General features: G+C 36.8%; 1 protein-coding gene across 2 annotated transcripts; it reads right to left on the bottom strand.

The window, feature by feature from the left end:
• Positions 1 to 9,018: 9,018 nt before the first annotated feature.
• On the bottom strand, positions 9,019 to 12,867 carry LOC147477281 (G-type lectin S-receptor-like serine/threonine-protein kinase B120). 2 transcript variants are annotated; one of them, XM_086582526.1, is made up of 7 exons: positions 11,565 to 12,864; positions 11,141 to 11,257; positions 10,829 to 11,052; positions 10,525 to 10,735; positions 10,185 to 10,422; positions 9,626 to 9,776; positions 9,019 to 9,535 (listed from the first exon to the last, which is right to left on the bottom strand). In XM_086582526.1, exons 1-7 carry the CDS (start codon positions 12,844 to 12,846, stop codon positions 9,233 to 9,235), a joined length of 2,526 nt encoding a protein of 841 aa, XP_086438652.1. In that variant the 5' UTR covers positions 12,847 to 12,864; the 3' UTR covers positions 9,019 to 9,232. The 2 variants fall into 2 exon arrangements, with proteins under 2 accessions (XP_086438652.1, XP_086438651.1); XM_086582525.1 differs by having other exon boundaries at positions 10,185 to 10,735; positions 11,565 to 12,867.
• Between the last annotated feature and the right edge of the window lie 14,690 nt (positions 12,868 to 27,557).

The raw sequence follows: 27,557 nt of genomic DNA, 5'->3' as shown, positions 1-27,557 counted from the left end.
ATGTACATGTTCGGCATAGGAAAGCGATTGTGGTAACCAGGGAAACTAGGTAAAACATAGAGACGACGTGATTCTATAGACACTGGAAGAAACTCTAAACAATAATTGTGATGATATATCAAAGTGTACGTTAAATCTATAATAAATGATTGATTTTGGTGGTGAAATTGGTCATTGAGATTGTTCTTGTTAGTTCAATGAGATATTTGGAATTACGTATATGATATGTTTGTTTTATTGTAATTTATGTTGCATTCACAATGGTTTTGCAGAAGGGTGGGTTGAATTGATTATTTATGCGGGTGTAACCCACTCTGTGATTAGGCCTACACCAATGTAGGTATATAATAAGTTTTAGTTTTGTTATTTTATTATTAGATGTAGTTGATTTAGTACGGTTGGAAGCTAAGGCGCCTCGGGGGAGGAGCTAAATGTCTTATTATTATTGAATGGGAAGCTAAGGCGCCTCAGTGGAGAAACTACCTACCTTAATTATTGTACTTAAGAATATTGTATTATTCGTTGGATGTTAAGGCGCCTCAGTGGAGGAACTAACTGCCTTATTGATTGTGTATATATATGTATAAATATGTTTTTGTATTTTAGGGCTACTCATACCAGCATTGTTTATAATACTGACTCGATTTGCATGTTTGCTTATCGGGTGTGTTCATAAAATGAACATAGTTGATAAGTCTTGACATGATTAGTATTGAAGAAGGTTGGTTGCTGCTTGTGGTTAGCGTCTCATTACATGATATGTTTTGTTTTCCCTTAAGGTGCAATAGATTTTTGTTGAGACCATATGTTGTATTTTCAGTTGTAATTATAATTAAAGAGTTGTTGAAAGGAAATTTGTAACTTAATCATACTTGTGAATTTTTGTAATGAAGATGACTTTTGTTTATTTAAAAATTTTTATTGGTTTCAAATTATTGGAATAATTAAATAGATAATGGGTTTTTTGAAGTTGAGAGTGCATCACACCTCAAAAATCGAAGAGTCGGGAACAAATATTGTTTTTCTGATTCTGTCAAAATTTGGGGTGTGGCAAAAACCCAAATCATTTTTTATCGGTTTGGTTCGAATCGGTTATCGGGTTATCGAAACCCATTGACAACCCTAGTGCTTAGTGCTTACTTACTACTTACTCTTGGGCTAGGAGTGGTGGACCGATCACTTTTTTTAAAGTGTTTGTTTTTCATCTACTTATAAGTGATAGACTATTTATTTGGTATATTTTTGCTACTTATAAGTGCCAAAAATGTAAGGGGGAAAACTTGATTTACATAAACGTATAAGTACCAATAAACACTTATAAGTAGTAAGCAATTATAACTCTTATAAGTTATAAGTAGAGAAAAAAACACCCCTTTGCTTGCACTGATTTATGAGTCACTAGGGTATGCCCGTTTACGCCCCAAGAAGACCTGTATCGTGCTGCTTGCTACCTACGACAACTCGTCACACGCCCGGTTGCAAGGCGTATGTCACACCCCAAATTTCAACAAAATCGGAAAAACAATATTTGTTCCCGACTCTTTGATTTTCAAGGTGTGATGCGCTCTCAACTTCCAAAACTTATTATCCATTTAATTATTCAAATAATTTGAAACCGATAAAGATTTTAAATAAACAAAAGTCCTCTACATTACAAAAATTCACAATTATGATTAAGTTACAAATTTCCTTTCAACAACGCTTTAATTATAATTACAATTGAAAATACAAAATATTGTCTCAACTAAAAATCTATTGCACCTTAAGGGAAAACAAAACATAATATGAGACGCTAACGCAAACCACAAGCCGCAATCAACCTTCTTCAATACTAATCCTGTCAAGACTTATAGACTATGTTTATTTTATGAACACACCCGATAATCAAACATGCAAATCGGGTCAACATTATAAATAATGCTGGTATGAGTAGCCATAAAATACAAATCATACTTATACATATATATACACAATCAATAAGGCAGTTAGTTCCTCCACCGAGGCGCCTTAACTTCCAATGAATAATACAACATTCTTAAATACAATAATTAAGATAGGTAGTTTCTCCACTAAGGCGCCTTAGCTTCAAACCGTACTAGATCAACTGCATCTAATAATAAAATAACAAAACTAAAACTTATTCCATACTTAAACTGATGTAGGCCTGATCACATAGTGGGTCACACCTGCATAAATAATCAATTCAATCCACCCTTCTACAAAACCATTGTGAATGCAAAATAAATTACAATAAAACAAACCTATCATATACATAATTCCAATCATCTTATTGAACTAACAAGAACAATCTCAATGACCAATTTTACAACCATAATAAATCATTTATTATAGATTTAACGTACACTTTGATATATCATCACAATTGTTGTTTAGAGTTTCTTCAAGTGTCTCTAGAATCACGTCGTCTCTATGTTTTACCTAGTTTCCTTGGCTATCACAATCACTTCCCTTCGCTGAACATGTACATCCACATGCCTCCCCTCACATAATGAACCACTCCGTGCGTAATTATCCTAAGCGGGATATCGCATACCAGGTAACCTCATACGAATGCCATTAGGTGAGTACTGCCACTATTCGGCATAAAATATCGCGCGTCTCGTTCTAAATTTTGCAAACGAGATAATCAAGCTACTATTCGGCTACGATTGCCCTACACATGGGTCAATTAGACCATTGTATACTCCCTATACAAGGGTCAATCATATTACGAACGCCCTACACAAGGGCTAATCACATGAGTTGTGGTAGCTAGGTTCTAGGATTTTCGTTACGTAATTTATTCAAATGTCATTCATTTGTATCTCATAACTATTTCACTCTATCAGGTGCATGCCAAATAAATTATTGCACTAAGCCACAATATTTAGAAATATCTCAATACATCTCATAACAATTTTCATTCTTTCACGTGCCAAATAAATCATTGCACTAAACCACAAATCCTTAAGAAATATTGCAAATCTTTATAACCGCTACATAACTTTTAGTAACATCTCAAAAATATAACTGATCATTTATTTAATTATATAATTATCAAACAACAATATAACAGAGAATAATATTTAGTACATAAATTCCAACTTACAACAAAATGTCATAATCACGTCATAAAATATTGCACAATAATTTTATAGCATTTCAACAAGGTCATAATATTTCACCAAAGATATACTTACATTTTGATTCATGGCTAAATAATTTCTAATCCATTCTAAACACTTTTTAAACACCAAATACATGTCTTAACACTTAATACATTTCTCATTACAACATTTCTGCACATATCACGTGCTAACAAAATAAATATCATTTCCCATCCCATACGAAAACAACACCTAATGCATATATTGTAATAAATCTGAAAATCTATCATTTATTCATTTCATCGTTAAAACAAATCAGTTAACTACTACGTACACATTTTTTTTCTTCTCTTATCCTCTATTTTATACTAGCAAGGATGCAATCTTAGAGTATGTCATATAGGTTCAATGAACTGAAACATTTGTAACGAATAAATTAAAATTAACTGTGGTGCACTCAGTAGCTATATGCATCAATTACAATAATAAAATATTTAACTCGTGCATCAAGTCACATTCAAAAAAATTACTTGTCTACATATGGGTAGTTTCTAAATGCTACATGAAGCAAAGTGTTGAGACAACAAAGCCAGCTCCAATTTTCAGATTTTTATCTTACAAGCAATGAACTTCAGCAATTTGAACCTCCGGAAAAAAGTGTCCGCTCCCAAAATCCCAACAGATGTAGTAACTCCATTGCTATCACCTGTTACCTCACTGTATAGAGGACATCAATCTATAAATTGAATTCCATAAAAGTAATTTTGGGCTGTGAATTTGAATGTAGAGTATTCAAAGGCACATTCAACACAACCCCCTATATTGCAAAGAAGCATTTTGATTCCCATTAAAAACATAACTCCGAATTGTTTCAGTAGTCATGTACGTATTATTGCCAAGTTGTTTTGTATGATCTCAAAAAATTTACTCTTCCCTGCTACAGGTAAAACGTCTCATAAGAAGAAACTACTTTATAGGAAAATTACTTGATATCAATCGAGTCCTTTTACCTTGCTTAGGCTCATCCACATCAGCAAATGTGGAGGGTATTCCACTTCCCTTGGAAATTCAAACGGAATCGTAATAGAAGTTGAGTAGTTTCATACAAATGGTAAAATCTGTTACCATCTGAAATAATAATTTAAGTCTTACTGGGGCTATCTCCTATGCAAAGGAACAACCATTTTGAGCAGCAATGCCATGCTCAAAGCTCTGAATTGCATAATCATCCTGTAGGACTAACATATAGAAATGCAATTCAAAAAAATAAAAATCTACATCAAACTCGCCTGATGAACATACTATTGAAAGCAAGGTACCAATATATATGAACATCACTGAGGTCTACACGTACACAAAGCAAACAAAATTAAATATATGAGATATATGGTGCTCTACCTCGCTCAAAATCAAGTCAGTTAAATTAATATAGTTGATCATCATATCCAGTTATGTCCAAGACTCCAAGGTCTCAAATTAAATATGATATCAAGATATGCATTCAAATGCATTGAAATATATGACAAAGTCATCTGAGCTACTCATCTTAGCAAAATCAGTCTATATATTCCTACTTTATCGATACTCAAAATTCATAAGACCATTTCTATTTTATAGTGTACACTAAAGCATTCCATCTTCAACAAAATTCTACTGCAATTGATGCAAGCCCCGAGTTTCCACAGAGAAATAGCTTACTATTGTCGATCATGACTTAAACGAAAATGTTATACGGAGAAGAAAGAGTGAAGTAGTCAATAACTAACAAAAGGGAGATATACTAATATTTTATAAGTCCACAAAAAAAAGTTTAAGATTGATGTCGAGAAGTTGAAAAAGTGAAGGAATTATCCAAAGAAGGGTGAACATATACTGAACCATCAGGGATACTTTAATTCAATAAGAAAAAGTTCAGTCATGTTACCTATATTTCTTTGAACTCCAGCATTAATGGGTATTACGAATGACCTATTAATATACACTGCCCCGATTAAAAAAACAACTCGTAGTCATTCATTCGAAAAAGAACAACACATCAATAACATTCCTAAATATGATGTTTTAACTTGGCTTTGCAATGGGGTATCTAGTTCGTTTTGTTTTAGGTGTAGTAGCCTAAACTATCAATAAACCAAAAATACCTTGTTTGTATAATCACATAGGAATATGAAACTCTACTACTATGATCAAATAATGTAGTTTAAGGCAAAACTAATACTTGCAATCTTCAATAAGTTCTCTGTATGACGCTTACCTGCCAGAAATACAATCAAGACTTTATTTAAATTTGTTATAAGCAGCTCCAAAATTAAATTAAAGTTATAATATAGTCACTCAACATGGGTTTTTTCCTGGCGTAGCTAGAGAACTTTGATGATACATATGGTAGATCTGGACATATATAGTATTCAGTTTGTGTAGGTAGTTATCCGTTCCTTGCAGTGTGCTTAAAGAGACATTATAATAAGCAAAACTTGTATAATAGGAAGTTTAGTTATAACCCGTATGGTTGAACTCAGTCCCTAGCCTTAGCTTTCCCTACATTAGACCAACTAGATTCGGTGGCTATAAGGATAATGAATTTTGTCATGCAATCACACCAAGCACTTCTGGTACACTTTTGAATACCATAACAACATCGGGCTCAAAGCAAAAATGAAAGGAAGGCATATTTCACCTTTTTATTCCCATCACAAAAGCCAGTCTCTACTAAAAATATCTATCATATCATTCAATAACTATGGAATATACATTCCACTTCAAAAAACCATACAAACCATACCCGATTATTACCGTCTCAAACAAATCTTCATACAGATGTGTTTCTAATAGTTGAGAAAGCCCTACAAATGCATATATACCTTAAATTAAAAGAAACAAAAGATTTTGTCAAAACAAATCGTCTAAAGTACAATACAAAACACAAATAGGATTGGATAGAAAAAAAAAAAAAAAAAAAAAAAAAAAAAAAACCCCCCACTGCAAAATGGAGCTTGACCAGAAGCAGTGAGTTGGGACAAAAAAAAATGGCAACACAACCCACACCCTATCTATCTACACTTTGTAGATTCTCCTCAAGTCCAACTTATGCACATTAACTGGTTGTCATCTCACGTGTAATAGCAAATATATTAAATTAAGCTCTGAGGTGTGATCTGACAATGATCCAGAAGTTTCCAAATGCTATAGAAACTTTTAAGGCTCGATCGAGTATGAAATTATATAAAAAGACTTTTGCATATGTTTTTGCATAAGCACATATTCTGATGAGTTGGTTTTCGATATGGGGAAGAAAACGTGAGGAAGAATAGCAAGGCATTGAAGTTGGGGCGTTAATGAAAGAATAAACAATTCGAATAAAATTCTCACCTTAAATTGGTTGCTTTACCCCGACATCACAGTCTTCTTCATCTTGAGTTTGAGTCAAATATCTTTCTGTTTTCATGATTTATGTGTGGTGTATTATCTATGTGTGTTTAAGTTGTTTTATCATACGACCTGAACCAAAATATTTAAAAAAAAAAAAAATGAACAAAGAGAAAGAAGAGATGCGCACCTTGAAGAGATCTTCAATTAAAAATTCTACATAAAGCAATACTTAAAACCCCACTCAAAGAGACCTTCAATTATGATCGATTACCCCCACTCAAAGGTCTTAAGCAATACTATCCAGAGCAAATTAGGAGAGATTTGGGGAAGAGAAATGGGCGCATAAGAAGAAGAGAGAGACGGCTGGTTTCCTTGCATATAATTTCGGTATAAATGGTAATAATTTGGCAATTAATGTGAAGGCTACGTCGGGCGAACAATTGAATAGTGGCGTGTAGTTGATTTTCGACTTGAATTTACACATACATCTTTAAGGTACTATGTAATCTTAAGGGTATAGATTGTAGTAAATTTTGAAATGACGAAATAGTCCTTCTTAAAGGCATTGAATAATTTGTTAGAATATTTTATCAAGGGTATTTAGCGGTAGAAAAAAGGTTGGTCAATGTCCATGTTAATTATGGTGTACTCTACTAATTGAGATTATATAACGGTAGTAAGGACTATGAACTATTAATTATACACTAATCTTTAATATTTCAAGATACACAACATATATTTCTTTGTTTTCTAATTAATTGAATGTAATATATAGGAATCAACAACCAAATAATTGAAATGACTAATTAGTTAGGTCTACTCACTTTTTTTTGTTGTTGCCATCGAAAGAACAATTATAGAAAAGAATCCAGGCCACGTAAAATTCATATCACCAAGTAATATAAATACTCCCTTTATTCATTATATATATTTTTTTCCTTCTCCCTTATTCTTTGAAATCTTCTTTTGATTTCTTTTTCTCTTTTACATTTTTTTTCTTTATGTTTTGTTCTAAATGAAACCATATTCTTTAGATATAAAGAAATAAACTATGACAATTCAATAATTTTAAATTATCTACACATTAGTTTCCTTAACAACTAAAAACTTTCCATTACTTTCATTTGAATAAAAATTAACTTTCCATAACAATAAAATTCTCTACCATATTATCTCACTTTAATAAAGAAATTTTCTTTTTTACCAAATATCTCTATTCATATTCTCTATTAAAAGTACTCTATTTATTATATACATTATATTAACATCTCTTTTGAAAACTTTTCAAATATTAAAAATCTCTATAAAAACTTAAAATTCAAAACACTAAATTCCTTTAATACAAATTTCAAAAATATTCTCTTGTTTTCCCTCCTTTCTCTTTTTATAATAAAAGTCAAAAAAATTTCTAGCATATTGACCATGCATTAAATATCTAATCCAAAATTACTAAATATTGTAAAATATGCACAAAAAAATAGGGGCTATACAGCGTACGAGCGCCTTCGGCGCGAAACAACACGTCGTGTCTTAGGCGCAAGGCCATCCCAATTGCCCATTATCCATAAGTCCAATAACATCAATTGGGCCAGCCAATTATACAGTATCATGTCAAATTTGGAGGCCCAACAGTTTATGGGCTAGCCCAACAGTTTATAAGCCCAGCCGCATTTGTTGACTTTTGGCTGATTTTTGGATAGATCATATAGTATTGATTGCACTTAACAAAATTGGACAAACCCTTCAAACACTTGGATATGCCTAGGGCTGTCAATGGGTCGGGTAAGAACCGATATCCGATCCGGTCCAAACCAATAAAAGCGGGTCTGGGACAGTTAGTTAGCATATTAGATCGGTTTTGGGTCTTGAAAATCAGAACCAGACTCTTATTGGATTGGTTCTGGATTAAATATGTACCGAACCGTTATAGGCCTGATCCGATTAAAATTTTTAATCTTATTCTTCCTAATTTTCCTCCACCATATATTTCTATTACCGCAACATTGCAATATTTAAAGTTCCAAAATAAGATAGGCAAAATACATATGTAATATTACGATATGTTTTTTACATAATAAAAAGATGGTTTCTATCTAAAGGAAAATCCTCCCTTATAAATTTGGATTTCAAATCATTCATTATGCCTTTTGGATTTGTGTACCTTGTTTTTGTGTTTAGCAAAAAAAAATTATTTAATATTTATATAACGCAAATTATGATCAAATTATAAAAACTTCAGTTTATCGGGTTGAAATTGAGTTTATTGGTTCGAAACGGATCGGATCTGGAATCAAAAAAAAGTTTTCGGTTCGGTTTTGGTTCTCTAACTCAAATATCCGTTCGGATCAGGTCCGATTTTGGGTCTGTATTGTTGAAAAGCAGATTAGTTTTGGATTTGCATATATCCGGACCGATCCAATCCATTGCCAGCCCTAAACATGCCAATTCATATTTTGGTGAGAATGATTACCTACCATTGGATGGGGCTTTTTGGGCTCCACACTTCCCACTTTGTTAGATTGATGACAGACAGTCATATTGATTATTGAAAACTTTTCTTTATTGATGAGCGGCATGTAGTTGACTGGTTTGGCTAGTATTGTAAACTAAAACCATATGTACATAATGGTTAGTCTTAAAATTCACAAAACCACTATGTAAAACTAACAAGATATACACAATCTACAAGGAACAACCCCGATTTCACGAGAGGTGATGTTAACAACAAGACCATATAGCTGAGAGTGCTATAAATCTCAACGCCCGAGTTCCATAGAGATTGTTAGGACATTTGCTGAACAATTGCTACACTCAAAGGCATCAGTTTCGGTTGGAGTTCTTCCTGTAGAAAATGAAGCTTTCTTAGGTGTAGGAAGAACAGCTGTCTCACTCCCTAACATGAACACAACAGCATCCATATTTGGCCTGTCAGTCGCATTGTCTTGTACACAAAGTAGCCCCACTTGTATGCATCTTGAGACTTCAGTTGTTTTATAGGACTTCTCCACTGAAGGATCTACTAACTCTAGCATCTTTTCTTCACTCCATAGCTCCCATGCCTGAAATCATTATATATTACATGTGTTCAATGTAAGTAGACTGTTATTAAGCCTGCTATTGCTTGATTGGCTTTTGAATTTGTTACTTACATGTCCTAGAAGATTCAGAGGCTGATCAGGATGGACGAAACCCACGTTCCTTTTACCACTCACAAGCTCAAGTAGTAGTACCCCGAAGCTGAAAACATCGGACTTCGTTGAGAAAAGACCTTCCATGGCATATTCTGGAGCCATATAGCCACTGCATTTCACCAATAAACAAAGCATTAGCGTCAAAATGGAGTTTAGTCATCTCGGTTTAATTGATCCATCCTAGCTAAACTTGTGCGCCTTCTAAGAAAGTTTTTTAAAGTTGCCGTAATTTATTCAAAATATAATGACATTATTACTCTTGTAAATTCCATGGAGATAACTAGATCAGTCTATAAATAGCAGAGTGAAGCTCTCATGGAGATTTAACTGATGGTGGTGTGGTGTGACGTAAAGGAAATAATGAAACTTCATTCATAGATTAACAGGAATACTTGACAGAAGCAGCAAAATTTTTGTAGGGAAGTCCACAAAAGAATGTTTAGTTCATAGCGTGCTAGTGTATGTTAATTTATCTAATGAACTTTTGTTATTTATTGAATATTTTATTTAAACTTACTATGTCCCAACAACTCTCATAGTATTTTCTTGGTTTTGATTGCCTCCAAAAATTCTTGCCATGCCGAAGTCCGAGATTTTTGGGTTCATCTCTTCATCTAATAAGATGTTACTCGCTTTCAAGTCTCTGTGAATTATCCGCAATCGAGAATCTCGATGAAGATATAGAAGGCCTCGAGCAATTCCTTCAATGATACTAAAACGCGTTCCCCAGTCCAGTTCCTTTCGTTTGGTTTCATCTGTTAAATTCATGAACATCACATATATATAGTCAGTAGTGAAAATCGAAAGTATTTTCAAATGGAAATAATTACCAAATTTTTGGCCCGAGAAGGGAGTACCAAATAGAAAAGCATCCAAACTTTTGTTGGGCATATATTCATATATCAATATTTTTTCCTCTTCTTGTATGCAACAGCCCAAAAGTCTAACAAGATTTCGATGTTGGAGTTTGGCAATCAAGATAACCTCATTTTCAAGCTCCAACATTCCTTGTCCAGATCCTTTTGAAAGTCTTTTCACTGCTATTATCTGTCCACTTGCGATCTTCCCCTGATATGCCATTAACCATCACACTGTCAGGATTATTAAGTGTAAAAATCTTTCGATGACATATATTCTATAGGTTGAGGCACGAAATTGCACCTTGTAAACAGGACCAAATCCTCCTTCCCCCAGCTTATTAGCCAGGGAGAAGTCATCTGTCGCTAGCCTAATCATGTCCAAGGCAAATATTGGTAGGTCAGAACCCTTCCCCTTGTTGACACCTTTTTCTAGTTCATTTGCATCTAGATAATGTCTATTAGAATTCTTTTGAGTACCCAAATCTGAGAATCGCAACTCTTCACTTTGCTCCTTTTCCCAAGATACTGAAGGACAGTAAGCTGATCTAGTTAGAAGAAGTGGATTTAAAAAACTAGGATCATATATGCATGATAGAGACAGTAGCTTGCTTACTTCTTTTTCTCCTCACTCTCCACAGTTTACAGAGTGTGAGAAAGGCATACAGAGAAGCCGCCACGAGAGCTAGTCCGATAATTACAAATATCCACAGAAGTTTTCGATTCATACGACCTTCACAATAGACAGTAATTAGATAATTATTTCATCTGTAATCGTATTGTCGCGAAATAATTTCACAATAGAAAGTAATTATTTCATCTGTAATTAAATAATTTATAAACACAAAACAAAAAACACTGTAGCTACATATGGTTACAGAATAATGAGTACTCCAGAATAATATACTTGCCTGGTTCTAATACTGTTCAAAGAGTTACTGATCTCACTTAAAACAGGCTTGGCAAAAAAAAAAAAAAAAAAAAAAACAGAGAATGAGGATGTTTATTTGTGAACAGTATTTATTGTTATTTGAGTGCACCTTTCAAATCTAACTTGTTGAGACGTATGTAAAGATCCTCCCCGTCATTTTCGAACGTCTGAATGTCCACCATATTTTCTTCCCATGTCAAACAACCTAATCCACTCTCATATGAATAAGCAACACAAGAGCAGTTTGACGTACACCTCTCCTCACAGACCTTAATCGCCTCAACTGATAGCACCGATTTTGAATTATCAGGCAATTTCTTATTCTTTATCTTCAAGAATCCATCTTTTGAGAAGTCGTTGCGCACCTTGCATTCCAAATGATTCTTTCTAACACACCCGCTGCTCCAATTTCCTGAACGCCATTCATCCTGCCTCAAAGGTGTGAATCCTGGTAAACAGCTGCAAATGGGATTGCCTTTGTTATTGCAAACTCCATGAGGTCCACACGTCCCATACAGTTGACAGTCATTATTTGGTTGTGCCCAATACAGTTCCCAGCCAGAGGCCATATTGTTCCAATACGACCGCTCCAACTTCCCTTTGGAAGTTAGAACAAAACTTGAAATAATAGATTTGTTTAAGTTATTGTAAGTGCAATATAATTTCCCCGCCTCTGCGTCGCTGATAATATTAAGTCCATAAAGCTGAAAAGACGTCATTTCAGGTACACCAGTGAGCGACTGACCATTCCATTGGCCGCTTCTCCAGTGCATGTTGGAAGAATTCCATATGATGATTTGTACTGTTTTATCTGGGTCGAAGCCTAATGAGAACTCTCCAGGCGCTGGATCATTGGCATTTTTCCATGAAGTTAGAAACATGTTTTCACCGGTCCTGAAGTTCATACCGAATTTCATTCCAGCGAGAAATGTATCTGTAGGATGATCAAAACTTTGCCAATGGACATTTTCCAGTTTACCTGAGTCTCCTCCACGTAATACGAGATTCCCAGTGTCCAGAAGAACTCCGGTCGGACTGGTTGTTGCTAAAGTAGAATTTGAAGACCAAAGAATATTTTCTTTACTATCCGACACTACGAAGTTTCCGTCATTTCCTATCTTGAAAATCCCGGAGAAGTCGTTAAGAGGAGTCTCTCTGTTTGCAACCCAAACAACAGTTTGAATGGTAATTTTCGCAAACCAAATGCCTAGATATCTTTTAGTTGAATTGCCTGGACTGAAGAAGCCCATTTCAAAGCTTCCATCAGGTGATATAATTGTCTCACCATCTCTGAGGTCCTGAGTTGGTGTTAAGTTAACTGCAAGGCTAGATCTTGTAAGAACCAAGAAACAGAGAAAAGTAAGAGCTTTGAGGTTCTCTTTCTTATCCATTGCATCTAGAGGAACTAAAGAAGCTCAAGTTCGTACTTAAAGGCTATGCCACAAGGTAGGAGCAAGCGTACATGTGTGTTGCCAAGTGTTTATCTGTTTTGTGTTTGTAGGATTAAAGGGTGGCAGATTTGTCTTTTGATAATTGGAATGGCTGAAAAACTTAATCGTAAACAATTGTAATGTGCTAACAGTTTTGACTTTTGAGTACTAGTTCAAAGATTAAGCCGTCCTTGCCACGATCCTATGTTTTTTTTTCCTGGACAGTAGACCGGGTAACTGCAACAAGAAATGGAGGATACAGGTTTTTGATTTAGGTGCAAGCTTGGTTCTCTCTAACCATAACAAGTGTAAGGCTTAATCCAGAGACCAAACATCAAATGACAATTTATTAGTTAATACTTTCAGCGCGCATCACTTTCATGAGTAAATAGCATTACGACAAATTCAGGAACATTTTTTTTTTCTTGGCCGAAAATGGCCTAAATTCAGCTCCCTCAGAAGCGACGAGGCTTAAACTGGATTGTTATTCGATTATTCTGCATGAAACTCAACTTGGAAGCATGCTATAGAAAACAAATAAAACATTCTTATTGCGGAGTCAGCATAACATTGATAAGTTTGAACTTTCCGTGATTACGTGGTGAAAACGTGGCAATTTTTGTGTTGTTACTGTCGTTGTCGTCGTTGTTTAGTTGTTATGATTGCTGGCTTCCGGCTATGTGAGCTTTTTACTTGGTCTAATAGTGAGCAGTAAGTCGTTGCCGAAGTCCAGTTGTTGTAATGTGTTAGAACTAGATGCTAATCCAACTTTACGATACATGCCCTAACATCCACATGGATTTAGATTTATTCTTTTAAAATTTTACATGGTGCCGAATGCCAATTTCAGTCAAAATCAATCAGTTTTTTATTTTGACAATCAGAGTTACAATGGCGCTTCTCCGGGAGGTTGCTATCCCCATCGTTTCTTTCGGTCCAGCCACAAAGTCCAGGGGCAATCTATAGTGTGGTCATGCACTAGGCCCAAATGATTTACTATTGGGTCGTCAACATTCATGACTAAAGAAGAGCCCAACAAAAACACAACACAAAAAAGATGGAGTGACAGAGCTCAAATAAGACCTGGAAAAGGTAGTTTTGGGCTTTTGGCGAACGTGAAGGACTGAAGGTGGTTCTCATATCTACCCGTCTACACTGCATCCAAATGGAGGCGGTGGTGGTGATGGAGGCAAGTGGTGTGTGTGGACGTGTGGTGGAATTGAAGAGAAACATGACCCTCGCAGGCTCGCACATAGCTCCTGTGGTAACTATGAATTGTTTTTTCAACTCTATAGCTCATACGTTAAATGCCATGTAGGAAGTAACAAGCCATGCTCGCATTCCATTAATTAATGAAAGTTTGACGGTTTTATGAAGACTGACCAAAGTGTTAAAAATGAGAAGCACACTAGTGTTGGGGTTAATACCGATATCAATCAATCTCCACTACACATATAACTTATACTAGGATTAATAACAACTCCAGACAAATTCTGAACTTGCACTACAACCAATTTAACATGCCCAACTCTCTAAACAACTATTAACAACAAATAATAATGTAAAGAAAATATAAAGCATACCGCAACACTAGATGTAACGTGATTCGGCCAATGATGCCTACTTTTACAAGAGCTAATCCTTTTATAAAGTGGGAAAGACGATTACAATCACTCATTTCAGCTTCTAACCTTACTAGATCACTCCTCTCTCTTTACAGGCTTTTCTCTCTGCAAATGTTATCTCTCAATTTTGATTGTTCTCAAAATTGAGTTTTTTCTCTATTGTGTTGTCTGGTTCGTGTCTTGGCTTTCGCCAAAAACTCAAACTATTTATCATAAACTCGCGGTTCCGCAAAAATAGAAATTCTGATGAAAATAGGCATGGGCGCAGGCGTTCTCTCGGTAAGGCCAATTCCGAGCGCGCGCGCCCTCAAGTGCCTTTTGCGTTGTCTAGTAACATGGGCGCATTTTTGACTAAGACCAAACCGGCCACCGTGGCATCCATTTTTTCGCAAAATTGATTTCTCTTCTTCCTCATTCTCATGTGAGGGATAACTCCAACAATCTCCCCCTCCCGAACAATGAGGGTGGATACTTCCATGCAATTTCCAAATCAACTGGAGGAGTTTGCTACCATTCCGGCGGTAGCACAACAAACATCAAATTTACATTTCGGTAAGACCTTAGTCATCATATCCGACCGGTTCTTGTCGGTATGGATCTTCTTAATGCACAAATACTTGTTTTCGAGTATTTATCTAATCCAATGATAACACACATGTATGTGCTTGGATCTAGAATGAAAACTCAGATTCTTGCTCAAATGGATGGCGCTCTGACTGTCATATAGAACTACAAACTGTTTCTACTTTAGCCCTAATTCATCGAAGATCCTCTTCATCTATAACATCTCTTTGCAACACTCAGTGGCTGCAATATACTCGGCTTATGTATTGGAGAGGGCAACACACTTTTGTAACTTAGGTTGCCAAGAAATTGCTCCCTCTGTAAAAGTAACCAGATAACCGGAGATGGACTTCATCGAGTCAACATCACCTACCATGTCTGCATCAGTGTAGCCTTCAAGTAAGAGCTTACTTCCACTAAAACACAAACATCCTTTAGAAGTGCCTTTGAGATATCTCAATATCCACTTAATACCTTCCCAATGCTCCTTCCCTGAATTTGACAGAAATTGGCTTACAACACCAACGGTGTAAGCAATATTCGGTCTTGTACACACCATTGCATACATGAAACTGCCCACTGTGGATACATAAGGAATCTTTTCCATCTAACTCTGCTCATACTCACCCTTTGGACACATCTCTTTGGTCATACGGAACTGGCCACCAAGCGGACAACTGACTGGCTTCGCTTGATCTATGTTGAATCTCTTCAACATCTTCTCAATGTAGCTTTCTTGAGAAAGCCATAACTTTCCACTCTTTCTGTCAAGAGTGATCCGCATCCCAAGTATCTATTTTGCTTAACCCAAATCTTTCATCTCAAAGGACTTACTCAAGTTTTGGATATCTTATTGATGTTCGGGCCAACTATCAACATATCATCCACATACAACAAGAGCACTATGAAATCCCCATCTGGAAATTTCTGAACAAACACACAATGATCGGAAGCAGACTTCTTGTATATATATCTATGCTTTACCATAAAGGAATCAAACTTTATATACCATTGCCTCGGTGCCTGCTTCAACCCATACAAGCTCTTTATAAGCTTACATACTAGGTGCTCCTTGTCTTTGACCTCAAACCCCTCTGGCTGGTCCATGTAGACATCTTCTTCAAGGTCTCCATGAAAAAAAATATTCTTGACATCTAGTTGTTCAATCTCTAGGTTCATACTTGTGGTCATACCTAACACCACCCTGGTAGAAGTCATTTTGACTACAGGAGAGAAAATCTCATCAAAGTCAATACCTTTTCTTTGACCGCATCCCTTCACAACAAGGTGAGATTTGTGCCTTGGGTGTGGATTATTCTTCTCATGCTTGACTTTGTAGATTCACTTATTCTTGAGAATTTTTCTTCCTTCCGGTTTCTCAACTAACTCATAAGTGTAATTTTTATGCAAAGAATCCATCTCATCATGCATGATATTCAACCACTTCTCTTTGTCTATACCTTCAAGAGCCTCTTGATAGTACATAGGTTCTCCACCATCAGATAGTAAAACATACGTATGTGGTGGATACCTGGTTGAAGCTTGTCTCTATCTGTCTGACTTCCTTGCTACATCTGCTTGTGGCTCAAGAGGATGCACTTTTGCTTGTTCAAGTGGTGGTTCATGCACTTCTTCTGCATCTTTTATATCAATAGGTTCTATCCCATCATGAGCAATATGATTCTTATCATGAGCTTCAAGCCTATGGTTCTCTGCATTCTCAATGCCTTATGCATGTTCCACAGTAGGAACTTCTGGTTCTAAATCAGCAAGATCATTAGTGAAAGCTTGTAGCTTCTCACCCTCCTCAAAATCTGCTATGGTTTGGTCTTCCAAGAACACAACATCTCAACTTCGGATTACCTTCTTGTTAATCGGATCATAGAGTTTGTAGCCAAACTTCTCATCCCCATAACCCAGAAAAATGCACTACTTGGCTTTGTTATCAAGCTTGGATCTCTTATCCTTCGGAATATGCACAAATGCCCTGCACCCAAATACCCTCAAGTATCCATAATCAACATCTCTGCCTGACCATACTCTCTCTGGATAATCACTATTCAGAGGCTTCGACGGCGATAGGTTGATCACATGTACGACTGTGCGTATTGCTTCTACCCAGTAGCTTCTAGGTAACTTAGAGTTAGACAACATACATCTTATCCTCTCTACAATAGTATGATTTATCCTCTCGGCTATACTATTTTGCTGCGGAGTTTTGGGAACGGTCTGCTTATGACGAATCCCATGACTCTGGCAATACTTTTCAAATAGCCATATGTACTCACCCCCATTATCTGAGCGAATACACTTCAAAAGCTTCCCTGTCTCTCTTTCCACCATGCTATGGAAATTTTTAAACACGCCAAGTACTTCATCCTTGGTCTTCAGACTATATGCCCATACCTTCCTTGACGCATTATCAATGAAAGTCACGAAGTATAAAGCTCCCCCGTTGGACTTTACTTTTATAGGACCACATAAATCTGTGTGCACTAGTTCAAGGACAATGTCCTTTCTGTGAGGCAGAAATCTTTGGAAAGACACCCTATGTTGCTTTCCTACCAAACAGTGAGAACATCTATTTAAATGTGTACCTTTGATATCTGGCAAGGCCTTTTGCTTAGCAAGAACTTCCATGCCTTTTTCGCCCATATGACACAGTCTCTTATGCCACAGTTCAGAGGAAGCTTATTCTTTTGCCGCATTTACTTCTGCTTTACACAAACTAGCTTATGTTTTATAAAGAGAGCAAGTTTTCTTTCTTTTGGCTGCTACAATGGAACCTCTGCTCAGTTTCCATACCCCATTACCAAACGAGTTTAGAAAACCATCATGATCTAACTTCCCAGCAGAAGTTAGGCTTAGACGAATGTCAGGGACATGTCTTACATCCTTGAGTGTAAAGGTGTATTCGACATTGGTTTCTATATGAACATCCCCAATGCCTGCAATCTTCGAGACTCCACTGTTACCCATTTGTATCTCACCAAACTCACCACAGCTGTAGGTAGTGAAGAATCTCCTGTGCGGTGTGACGTGATAGGATGCTCCTGTATCTATCACCCACTCTGTATCCTGACATGAGATACTAAGACAACACTCACCATAATCTGACACAATTCCCACTAGACCATCATCGACTAGTGCGGTAGTATCTCTGCCTGAGTTTCCATTCCTCTTTACAATGTCTTCATGTACATAGTTATTTTTCTCATCCCTCTTCAGTGTTCTGCACTCATACATGAAGTGACCCTTGGTGGCACAGTAGTAACATTGCCTCTCTGCCTTAGGAGTTATAGCTTCACCTCTAGATTTGCTTCTATCATCACCTCTAGAATGAGATGGTTTTCTGCTCCTTTCTCTTCCCCACTTCTCTGTGACAAGGATTTCTGAGTGAGAGGAGCTGCTTCTCGAACTCCTTCTAGTCTCCTCATTCAACAAAGATGCGGTAGCCATCTCCATGGAAATGATTCCATCCTTAGCTGATTCGTGTAGAGAAACTGCTAATGTCTCCCAACTTTCGGGTAGAGAGTTTAATAGAAACAAAGCCTCAATTTCGTCTCCCATATTAATCTTCATCAAATGCAACTGATTGATGGTATTTTGTACTTCATTAAGATGCTCAGACATTGAAGAACCTTTTTGGTACTTCGTGTTAGCAAACTTCTTAATGAGCAACACTTTGTTACCGCCCGACTTTCTCTCATAGAGGTCTCCGGGTTTCTTCTACAAGCCAAAAGCTGTAGTCTCTTGGGATACGTGGTGAAAGATACTGTCGTCAATCCATTGTTGAATGTACCAAATTACTTTTCTGTCAAGCTTGCTCCACTCAGCCGCAGACAATTGATTTTGGTTTTTCTCCTCCATTTTCAATGGGTTGTGCCAAGTCCTTACAGTAGAGCAAGTCTTCCATCTTGGCTTTTCCAAATGGTGTAGTTCTTTCTATTTAGACTCGTCATGTGAGTGTTCACGGAATGGTCCATTTCTACAAGTTATTTAAACTCAAATCTTCTCTCAGGAATTTTGTCAAGCACCTTCCGAGCAAAATTCGGATAACACCCTAGGTTAATCTAACTTGGCTCTGATACCACTTGTTGGGGTTAATACTGATACCAATCGATCCCCACTACACAGATAACTTATACTAGGATCAATAACAACTCTAGACAAATTCTAAACTTGCACTACAACCAACCTAACATGCCCAACTCTTTAAACAACTATTAACAACAAATAATAATGCAAAGAAAATATAAAGCATACCACAACACCAGATGTAACGTGGTTCGGCCAATGATGCATACTTTCACAAGAGCTAATCCTTTTATAAAGTGGGAATGTCGATTATAATCACTCCTTTCAGTCTCTCACCTTTACTAGATCACTCCTATCTCTTTACAGGCTTTTCTCTCTGCAAAGGTTATCTCTCAAATTTGATTGCTCTCAAAATTGGGTTTTCTTTCGTTTGTGTTGTCTGGTTCGTGTCTTGGGTTTTGCCAAAAACCCAAACTATTTATCACAAACTCGTAGTTTCGCAAAAATAGAAATTCTGATGAAAATAGGCATGGGTGTGGGGGCGCTCTCGGCAAGGCCAATTCGAGCGCGCGCGCCGTCAAGTGCCTGTTGCGTTGTCCAGTAACATGGGCGTGGGCGTACCTTGGACTAAGACCAATCTGAGTGCGCGTGCGCTCAGACCTTTTCACGCAAAACTGATTTCTCTTCTTCCTCATTCTCGTGTGAGGGATAACTCCAACAACTAGTATATTGTATAGTGTACCTTTTGATGATTAAGCCTATATATAAAAGAAAAATTGCAATAGAGATCAAATATTTTTGCGTGTTATCTTCAGTTCTTCACCTTATAAATAAAAGCTTGTACACATTTCTTCTTTGGCAGATCATGTTTTTCAGTATCTATGTTTATTGAACAGTTAGAAGAAGGTACTTCTAATACAGAGGCCTAAGTTATCCCAATGAAACTTCAGGTGGAATGAAAATGGACAATGTATAAGGTTCTTGAAGGGCTCATGTGTGCAATTTAAGAAGCAGGGGAAACCCGATGCACTTGAGCTTTATTAAGGTGATTCGGAACGATACACATTGGTTTGGATTTTGAGGAAGGTGTTGAGAGAAGTACCTCGCCCCCACCCCCATTTGGAATATATTGACTACCATTGAAGTATAAAGCACAAATAGCTGGAATACCAGTACACTGATTCATTCCGTTACTCGCTTCTCCAATGCCAACAACGAAGTTCCCAGGAGATGGATCATCTTCATTTTTTCATGATGTTAGGACACATCTTTCCTCAACTTTGGTTTTCACCGCAACTTCATGTAAATGTGTGTTTTAGTCATGACCTTACAATTCTATGTAATTGGGGAAGATGGAGGTTTGATGTGGATTTAACTGAACTTCGTTCCATGGAGCTGCCTACGTATCGAGTTCTCTAGTGAACTCGAATCAAGTCGGACGTAGTTCACGAAGGTCGATTTTGTAGATGGAGCTTGTGCCCCTTCCCTTTTACTTGGTCATTAGCACATGACCTTTGGTCAATTCCTTTTAATGTGGGACTTGAATGAGCTTAAATGGAGGATAAATAATCGCATGACTGCTATTATAGAATTGTTGTAACGACTGTCTTTCATTCTCTAAGCGTTACAAGACCTAGCTGAGGTATTGATATAAACGACCTGGTTGAGATCTTGATATGAGCGACCTGGCTGAGGTCTTGCTGTGAGCAACTTGGATGAGGTCTTGATGTAGTTCTGTGATGAGTTGTGTTGGACACGTGTATAATATACATTGGTTGTGTATATTAGTTTCTTACACAACCCCCTCTCATTAGGTCGTTCCTATTTAGTATGGCGGCTTGATGAGAGAGTAATTCCACATGTGGGAAGCACGTGAGGTAGTAACTGAAGATGCAAGTGATGTTGTTTTGAAAACTTGCAGATAGATTTGGAGGGTTTACTTCGTAGTGCTCCTTGCCAGACCATCAGTGGTAATTAGTTTGCACTGAATTGATCATAAAAGTGTAGGTTATCAATTAGTGAGAAGTGTGTAGCTCGTGTGAGCGTTTTGATTTGAATTTTTGTATTGAATTGATACTAGAAATATAAGTCATCAATTAGTGATAATATTGTAGCTCGAGTGAGCGTTCTAGGTTAAATTTCTGCACTGAATTGATCCTAGAAGTATAAGTCCTCTATCAGTGAGAAGATTGTAGTTCAAGAGAGCGTTCTAGTTCGAATTTCTGCACTGAATTGGTCCTAGAAGTATAGGTCATCAATTAGTGAGAAAATTGTAGCTCAAGAGAGCGTTCTGATTTCTGCACTGAATTGATTATAGAAGTATAGGTCCTCAATTAGTGAGAAAATTGTAGCTCAAGAGAGCGTTCTGATTTCTGCACTGAATTGATCCTAAAAGTATAAATCCTCAATTAGTAAGAAGATTGTAGCTCAAGAGAGCGTTCTGATTTGGAGATCGCAGTTGATATATAGCTAGCCTTGAATTGACGTGACTATAGTTGAATCTAACTTGATCCTTAGCAGGGCATCAAACTGATTGGTTGATAGCTAGCCTTTTTGGAGTTTAATTGTCCTGTAAAAATGCAAGTTGGCACCAAAGAGTTAGTACAGATTAACAATAGTAATTCTGGAGATGTGTTGAGCATTGATCTCAAATAATAATTGAATTGAACGTGTTTAGATGACAATAACTAGCCCCAGTTCGGAGATGGTTTTGTCTAGCCCCCAGTTTGGAGCTTGAATGACCTGTACTCGACTGAGCTAATATCCAAAAAATAATTAGTGAAAATCAATGATAATTTTGGATTAAGATTTGCGCTCACAAGATTGGGTTGTATGTATGCATAAGATGGTTATTGCGAGCCCCAGCTTGGCGTGTAACCGACATGTAATAGATCGAGCTGTAGACGTAGAAGTTAGTGGTATATTCGAGGTCCATAATCGAACTCTTGCAAATTTGGGGGCTGATCTTTTTCTTATGTAGGCTGCTCCTTCACAAGACAACAGTGGAAATTCCACTGCTGCTGTTAGTCTAAATGTTCAACAGACCAATAGATCTAAGAGTTAACGCCAAGTGCGTTCTTAATGTTGAGAAAGCAATAAACCATTGTCTCGCCTGGGAAAATACATTGGCGAGCCATTTATAGGGATCCGCCTATCACGAATTTTCAAGTTCGCACCAGATTGATCAGTTCTCCCATCCTAGCGACCCTTAGCGGTATGTTGCTTCGAAGTGTTTTGGGCCTGCATGATAATTGATATATAATAGCAGCAAGCTTACAATCTCCCAGCCACAATTCCATTAGTCAATTGCTTATGTACCACCAAGACATGCATCAGAAAGTTCAGACATTAATCATCTATTTTGGTAACTCCTCCACCTGTTAGAATGTGCAGTTTTGCAATGTATACAAAAAGTTCATATGTTTAGAGTCGTGTAGCCTCTTATGTTGTGTAATTTGAGTGATATTAGTTCAACTGTGGTTCCGAATTGAACTTTTGATCATTTAATTTGCTTCTCCTTCCAAGTAATGTTTCTGCAATTGGTTGAGCCAGAGTTTTACAGCTCCGGTAATCTCTTAATTGTGCTTTGGAACCAGCCCGTCCAAAGTGGCAATAGTGGGAGATAATAGCAAGAGGAATAGCAGGGAAAAAAAAACAAAAAACTTAGTCCCTAAAACCACTTCTTGAAGATTACCCAACAATTGCCTTAACAAACTTCCAGATTGCAATCTTGAAACAAACCCAAGATTAGACTTCTTCCTTAACGATGAAGAAGATATGGTATGTGCAATTCTTTTGAATTTGTTGTTACTCTGCTTTGGTGTCACACTGTTGCTATGATCACCATTTTTCAGAACCCAAGCTTCTATTTGTGACGAAGCCATCATAGCATTAAATAGAAGTAGTAGTAGTCGTAGTTATAACTGTACAACCAAGTGTACTTTCAAACAAGAAACTACTTGTAATTATTCCACAGAAGGAAAATCCGTAGATTTAGTAACAGTGGATTCTCTGCATATATATTTTTTGTTTGGGCAGGTAAGCGCCTTCATATCAGGGCATCCTTGTTTGTTCTAGGATGCTTCCTGAATTCAAGAAATGAAAGTGTCAAAATCTATGGCTGTAATGTTGAAAAATAGTCATAATGGCAATTTTCTAGTAACTAGTGCCTTGCTTAGGCCACTGGTCATGTGCATGAAATCCAAGCTAAGTATTTTGAAGTTGAGCAATTACTAGTATACTACTAAGCAGTGGGGGCGTGAGCGGAGAGGGAGAGGGAGAGGGAGAGGGAGAAAGGGAGAGGGAGAGGGAGGAGTGGTTTGTTGGGGGGGGGTTTCAGACAGACACCAACAAAGTGGATTTTAGGGGGGCTTATGAAACCGACCTCAAGAGTTTGCTACGCTTACGGATTATAATTAAGAAGGTCGGCCGTCAGCCAGAAGTTTGCTAATGCCTCCCCATGAAATTCAATGGAAAATTCAGGTGCACAAAACCTCAAGAGTTCGCTACGCTTACGGATTATAATTAAGAAGGTCGGCCGTCGGCCAGAAGTTTGCTAATGCCTCCCCATGAAATTCAACGGAAAATTCAGGTGCACAAAATCAGAAGCTAATGGAATATGTACACCAGTTAAGATTGATGCCTATTGATGCCTCTTTGTTGGCAACATAAAATTAAAAACAAATGATTCCAAAATTAACTATAAAGGAGTTTTGAAAGGAGTACTTATCTCATTGGTTAGTAGCGACCTGCCATTCATCGATTTGACAGATTATTTTCCTCCAATTGACGCTTTCGATTGATTGACGTTGCAATCTTATGAGCTCCGGTAGATTTTCACTTTGATTACACGCTTCGTGAGCTTAGAAATTGAAATCTTTAGAAAGATTGAGAGTAGAGTAGATGAATTTCCAAGAAATTCTCCCCACAGACGGCGCCAATGTAAATGTGCATTTTAGTCACGACCTTATAATTCTAGGTAATTGGGGAAGATGGAGGTTTGATGTTGATTTGACTGAACTCCGTTTCGTGGAGCTGCCTACGTATCAAGTTCTCTAGTGAACTCGAATAAAGTCGAACATAGTTCGTGAAGGTCGATTTTGGAGATGGAGCTTGTGACATGGTGAAGATGGAGAGTGGAGAAGAAGTATTGAATTCTTTGAATTCTCCCCCCTTTTTACTTGGTCATTCCCTTTTCCTTTATAGCACATGACCTTTGGTCAATCTTTTTTAATGTGGGACTTGAATGAGATTAAATAGAAGATAAATAAGTGCATGATTGCTGTTACAGAATTGTTGTAATGACTGTCTTTCATTCTCTGAGCGTTACAAGACCTAGCTGAGGTATTGATATAAGTGACCTGGTTGAGGTCTTGATGTGAGCAACCTGGCTGAGGTCTTGCTGTGAGCGACCTAGCTGAGGTCTTGATATGAACGACCTGGCTGAGGTCTTGATGTAGTTCTATGATGAGTTGTGCTAGACACGTGTGTAATATACATTGGTTGTGTATATTAGTCTCTCACACTTCATATTTTGCATTTGAATATCCCTTAGGGTAGTCTCACCTCTGCTATAAGTAGTCTCTTTCATTTGCAGTAACTTTTAGAAGAACATGATTTTCTTCATTTGGGAGTAGTGCCACAGAACTATTAGATCCAAAAGAAGCATTTGTCAACCAGAAATACTTGTGTGTTCCATTCAAAAGCACAATATTTCCATCCTTACCTATTTTTAGAACTCCAGAGGAATCTGGAATCCAATAATGGTTTTCCAGACACCCATACAACAGTTACTAGATTGAATTATTAGTATAACTAAAGAAACCTAACTCAGAGATTTCACCACTGGAATCTAGTGTTTATCCATCATTGGTGATTGTTGTTGTCGAGGACACAAACATAAAAGAGAACAAAGATGAAAATAAAGAGTTTATTTCTTGTGTGTTGTGCTTGCGGGTGTGCTTTCTGTGACTATGAGAAAGCGCAACTTCATTGATAAATTAGAGAGAGATTGATTTGAGATAATATTTACTTCATTAATTTCTAGGTCTCATACAATGGTTTATATAAAGATTACAAGTTCCTAAGATTGATATCAATTCTTACTATATACGTGAACAAGAAAATAGAAACAAATAATAAAAGATCTATACAAACGATGCTATTTCTAATACTCCCCCTCAAGTTGGAGAGTGAATGTCAAGAACACCCAACTTGCGAATTAACATGAGGAAGGTGTCCTTGCCGAGAGGTTTAGTGAAGGTGTCAGCAACTTGAGCTGAGGAAGGAACGAACTGAGGAGAGAGTAACTTGGCCTGTATCTTGTCTTGTAAGAAATGATAGTCCAATTCGATGTGCTTCATTCGTTCATAGAAAACTGGATTCTGAGAGATATGGAGGGCAACCTGATTGTCGCAGAACATGGTCATCGGAGAGGGGTGAGAGATGCCTAAGTCATGCATAAGATACTTCAACCATTGAAGTTCACATGCAAGAGTAGCCATGGATCGATATTCGACTTCAGCAAAAGAACGAGATACAATGCTCTGTTTCTTTGTTTTCTAGGAGATAGGGCTAGAACCAAGAAAAGTGCAATAACCACTAGTAGAGCGACGAGTGACAGGGCAGCCAGCCCAATCAGAGTCACATGAGCCAGAGATATGTAAAAAGCTAGTAGCGGATAAGAGAATCCCTTTGTTGATTGAACCTTTAAGGTAGCAGAGTATACGATGAGCAATATCGAGATGTGGAGTCCGTGGGGATTGTATGAAATGGCTGAGATAATTAACATAATAAGTGATATCTGGTCGTGTAACTGTGAGATATAGGAGACGCCTGATAAACACCAATTTACGCAAACTAACTATTTATGCGTAAACACAAATAATTAATCAACTAAACAAGTGCTTAAATCAATATTCCTACTATCAAATAATAATGAAGTAATATAAAGAGTACGGATTCGTTCCACTCTTAATCTATCAAGACTAAATAGAATCCAATTAATCAAACACAAAGAAACAATGGTGAGAGTAATATTGTGTTGAGAGATTTCTATTCTACGATTATACTATGGATTCAAATAAATCTAAATTAACTAAACTAGTAGAAATATGATTTTGATGGAAGAGAAAGTTATAGAGAAGAGTAATCAATCCACCTAATGATTAGTTTCATGCAAGAATCGAATTATTCATTGAAAAGAGATCATCTTTAGGTTTTCACGCAACGATCCAACCTAAAGCCTCAAACTTTATCATCCCTAGCAACAACCTACATCTCTATAGTCATTATTACTAGCATGTATGATTATTACAACCAAGTCTATTGACTTAATTATAATAATCCCAAGTTTAATTCACTATATGCTTATTTTGGAAGTCATACAATAAACCAAACTCATTGAAACACATACACAATTAAATAATTCTATTAAGCAATCTATTTCTCATTAGGCTTCATAATCACTCCCTTTAATGGGGGGATTAGCCTAATATCATTGGATTAATTAAACGAAAGCAATTAAAGGAAGACATAATATAAAGAAGAAGTAATTGAATTGAATAAACTAAAGTTTTTATTGAAAGGTTCTAATGGAGGCTACAAACTAAATCTAAACTAAACTAAAGAGGGAGGGAGAGATAACCCTAATTTAAAACTAAACTAAAGAGGGGAGTAGCCAAGTTTTGTTTTAGCCTTAACCCTCTTTATATAAGAGAGGGTTAGGTTACAATTTCGTGCATGGGTTTTGGATCTGTGTATTGGGATACTAAATAAAGCCCAAAACCTAATTACTTAAGTCTAAAAAGGGTTTCTTTGTGCGAATTTACTGCAACACCCTTTTAGCCAACTTTTACTGCTCTGATTGGATCAAGGCTTGGACCATTAGAAAGCTCTTTCCGAGCCAGTCGTTTGGACATTAAATAGCCTCAATTTTGAGGTCTTAGTCCAAAGATACGACTTGTGGAAGTTCTGTTGACTTTTCTGTTCTTTTTCTACCCGCGTTGACTTTGACTTTTCAGTTTTGACTGGGCTTTAAAAAGACTTTTCTCCTTGAAACTTGGGCTTTAACCATAGAACTTCTTAGCAACCAACTTTTGCTCCTTTCTCTTGCAAAAGTGACATATTTCTTCACATATTTGACTCCAAGACCTGAAATATATAAAAGCACGTAAACAGTACTAACTCTTATTTATTATACACATAATTGGTCTAAATGTAATATTATTAAGGGGTTAAAACTACAGTTTTGGGCTCATATCAAACCACCCCCAAATAGCATTTTGCTTATCCTCAAGCAAATATGAGAAATTAAAATAAGTGTCCAAAAATGGAGTTCTAACTAATCTCGTTTCGCTGAGTGCGATTGCATTTACCATATGTATTAAGGCCTTAAACCACTAGGAATTCCCTAGTGGACGAGTTATATGCTCGTGAGAGTTTTCC

Source organism: Coptis chinensis, chromosome 9 (assembly GCF_015680905.1).
Source record: "Coptis chinensis isolate HL-2020 chromosome 9, ASM1568090v1, whole genome shotgun sequence".
Lineage (NCBI taxonomy): Eukaryota > Viridiplantae > Streptophyta > Magnoliopsida > Ranunculales > Ranunculaceae > Coptis > Coptis chinensis.
This window is presented reverse-complemented; position numbering and strand designations above follow the sequence as displayed.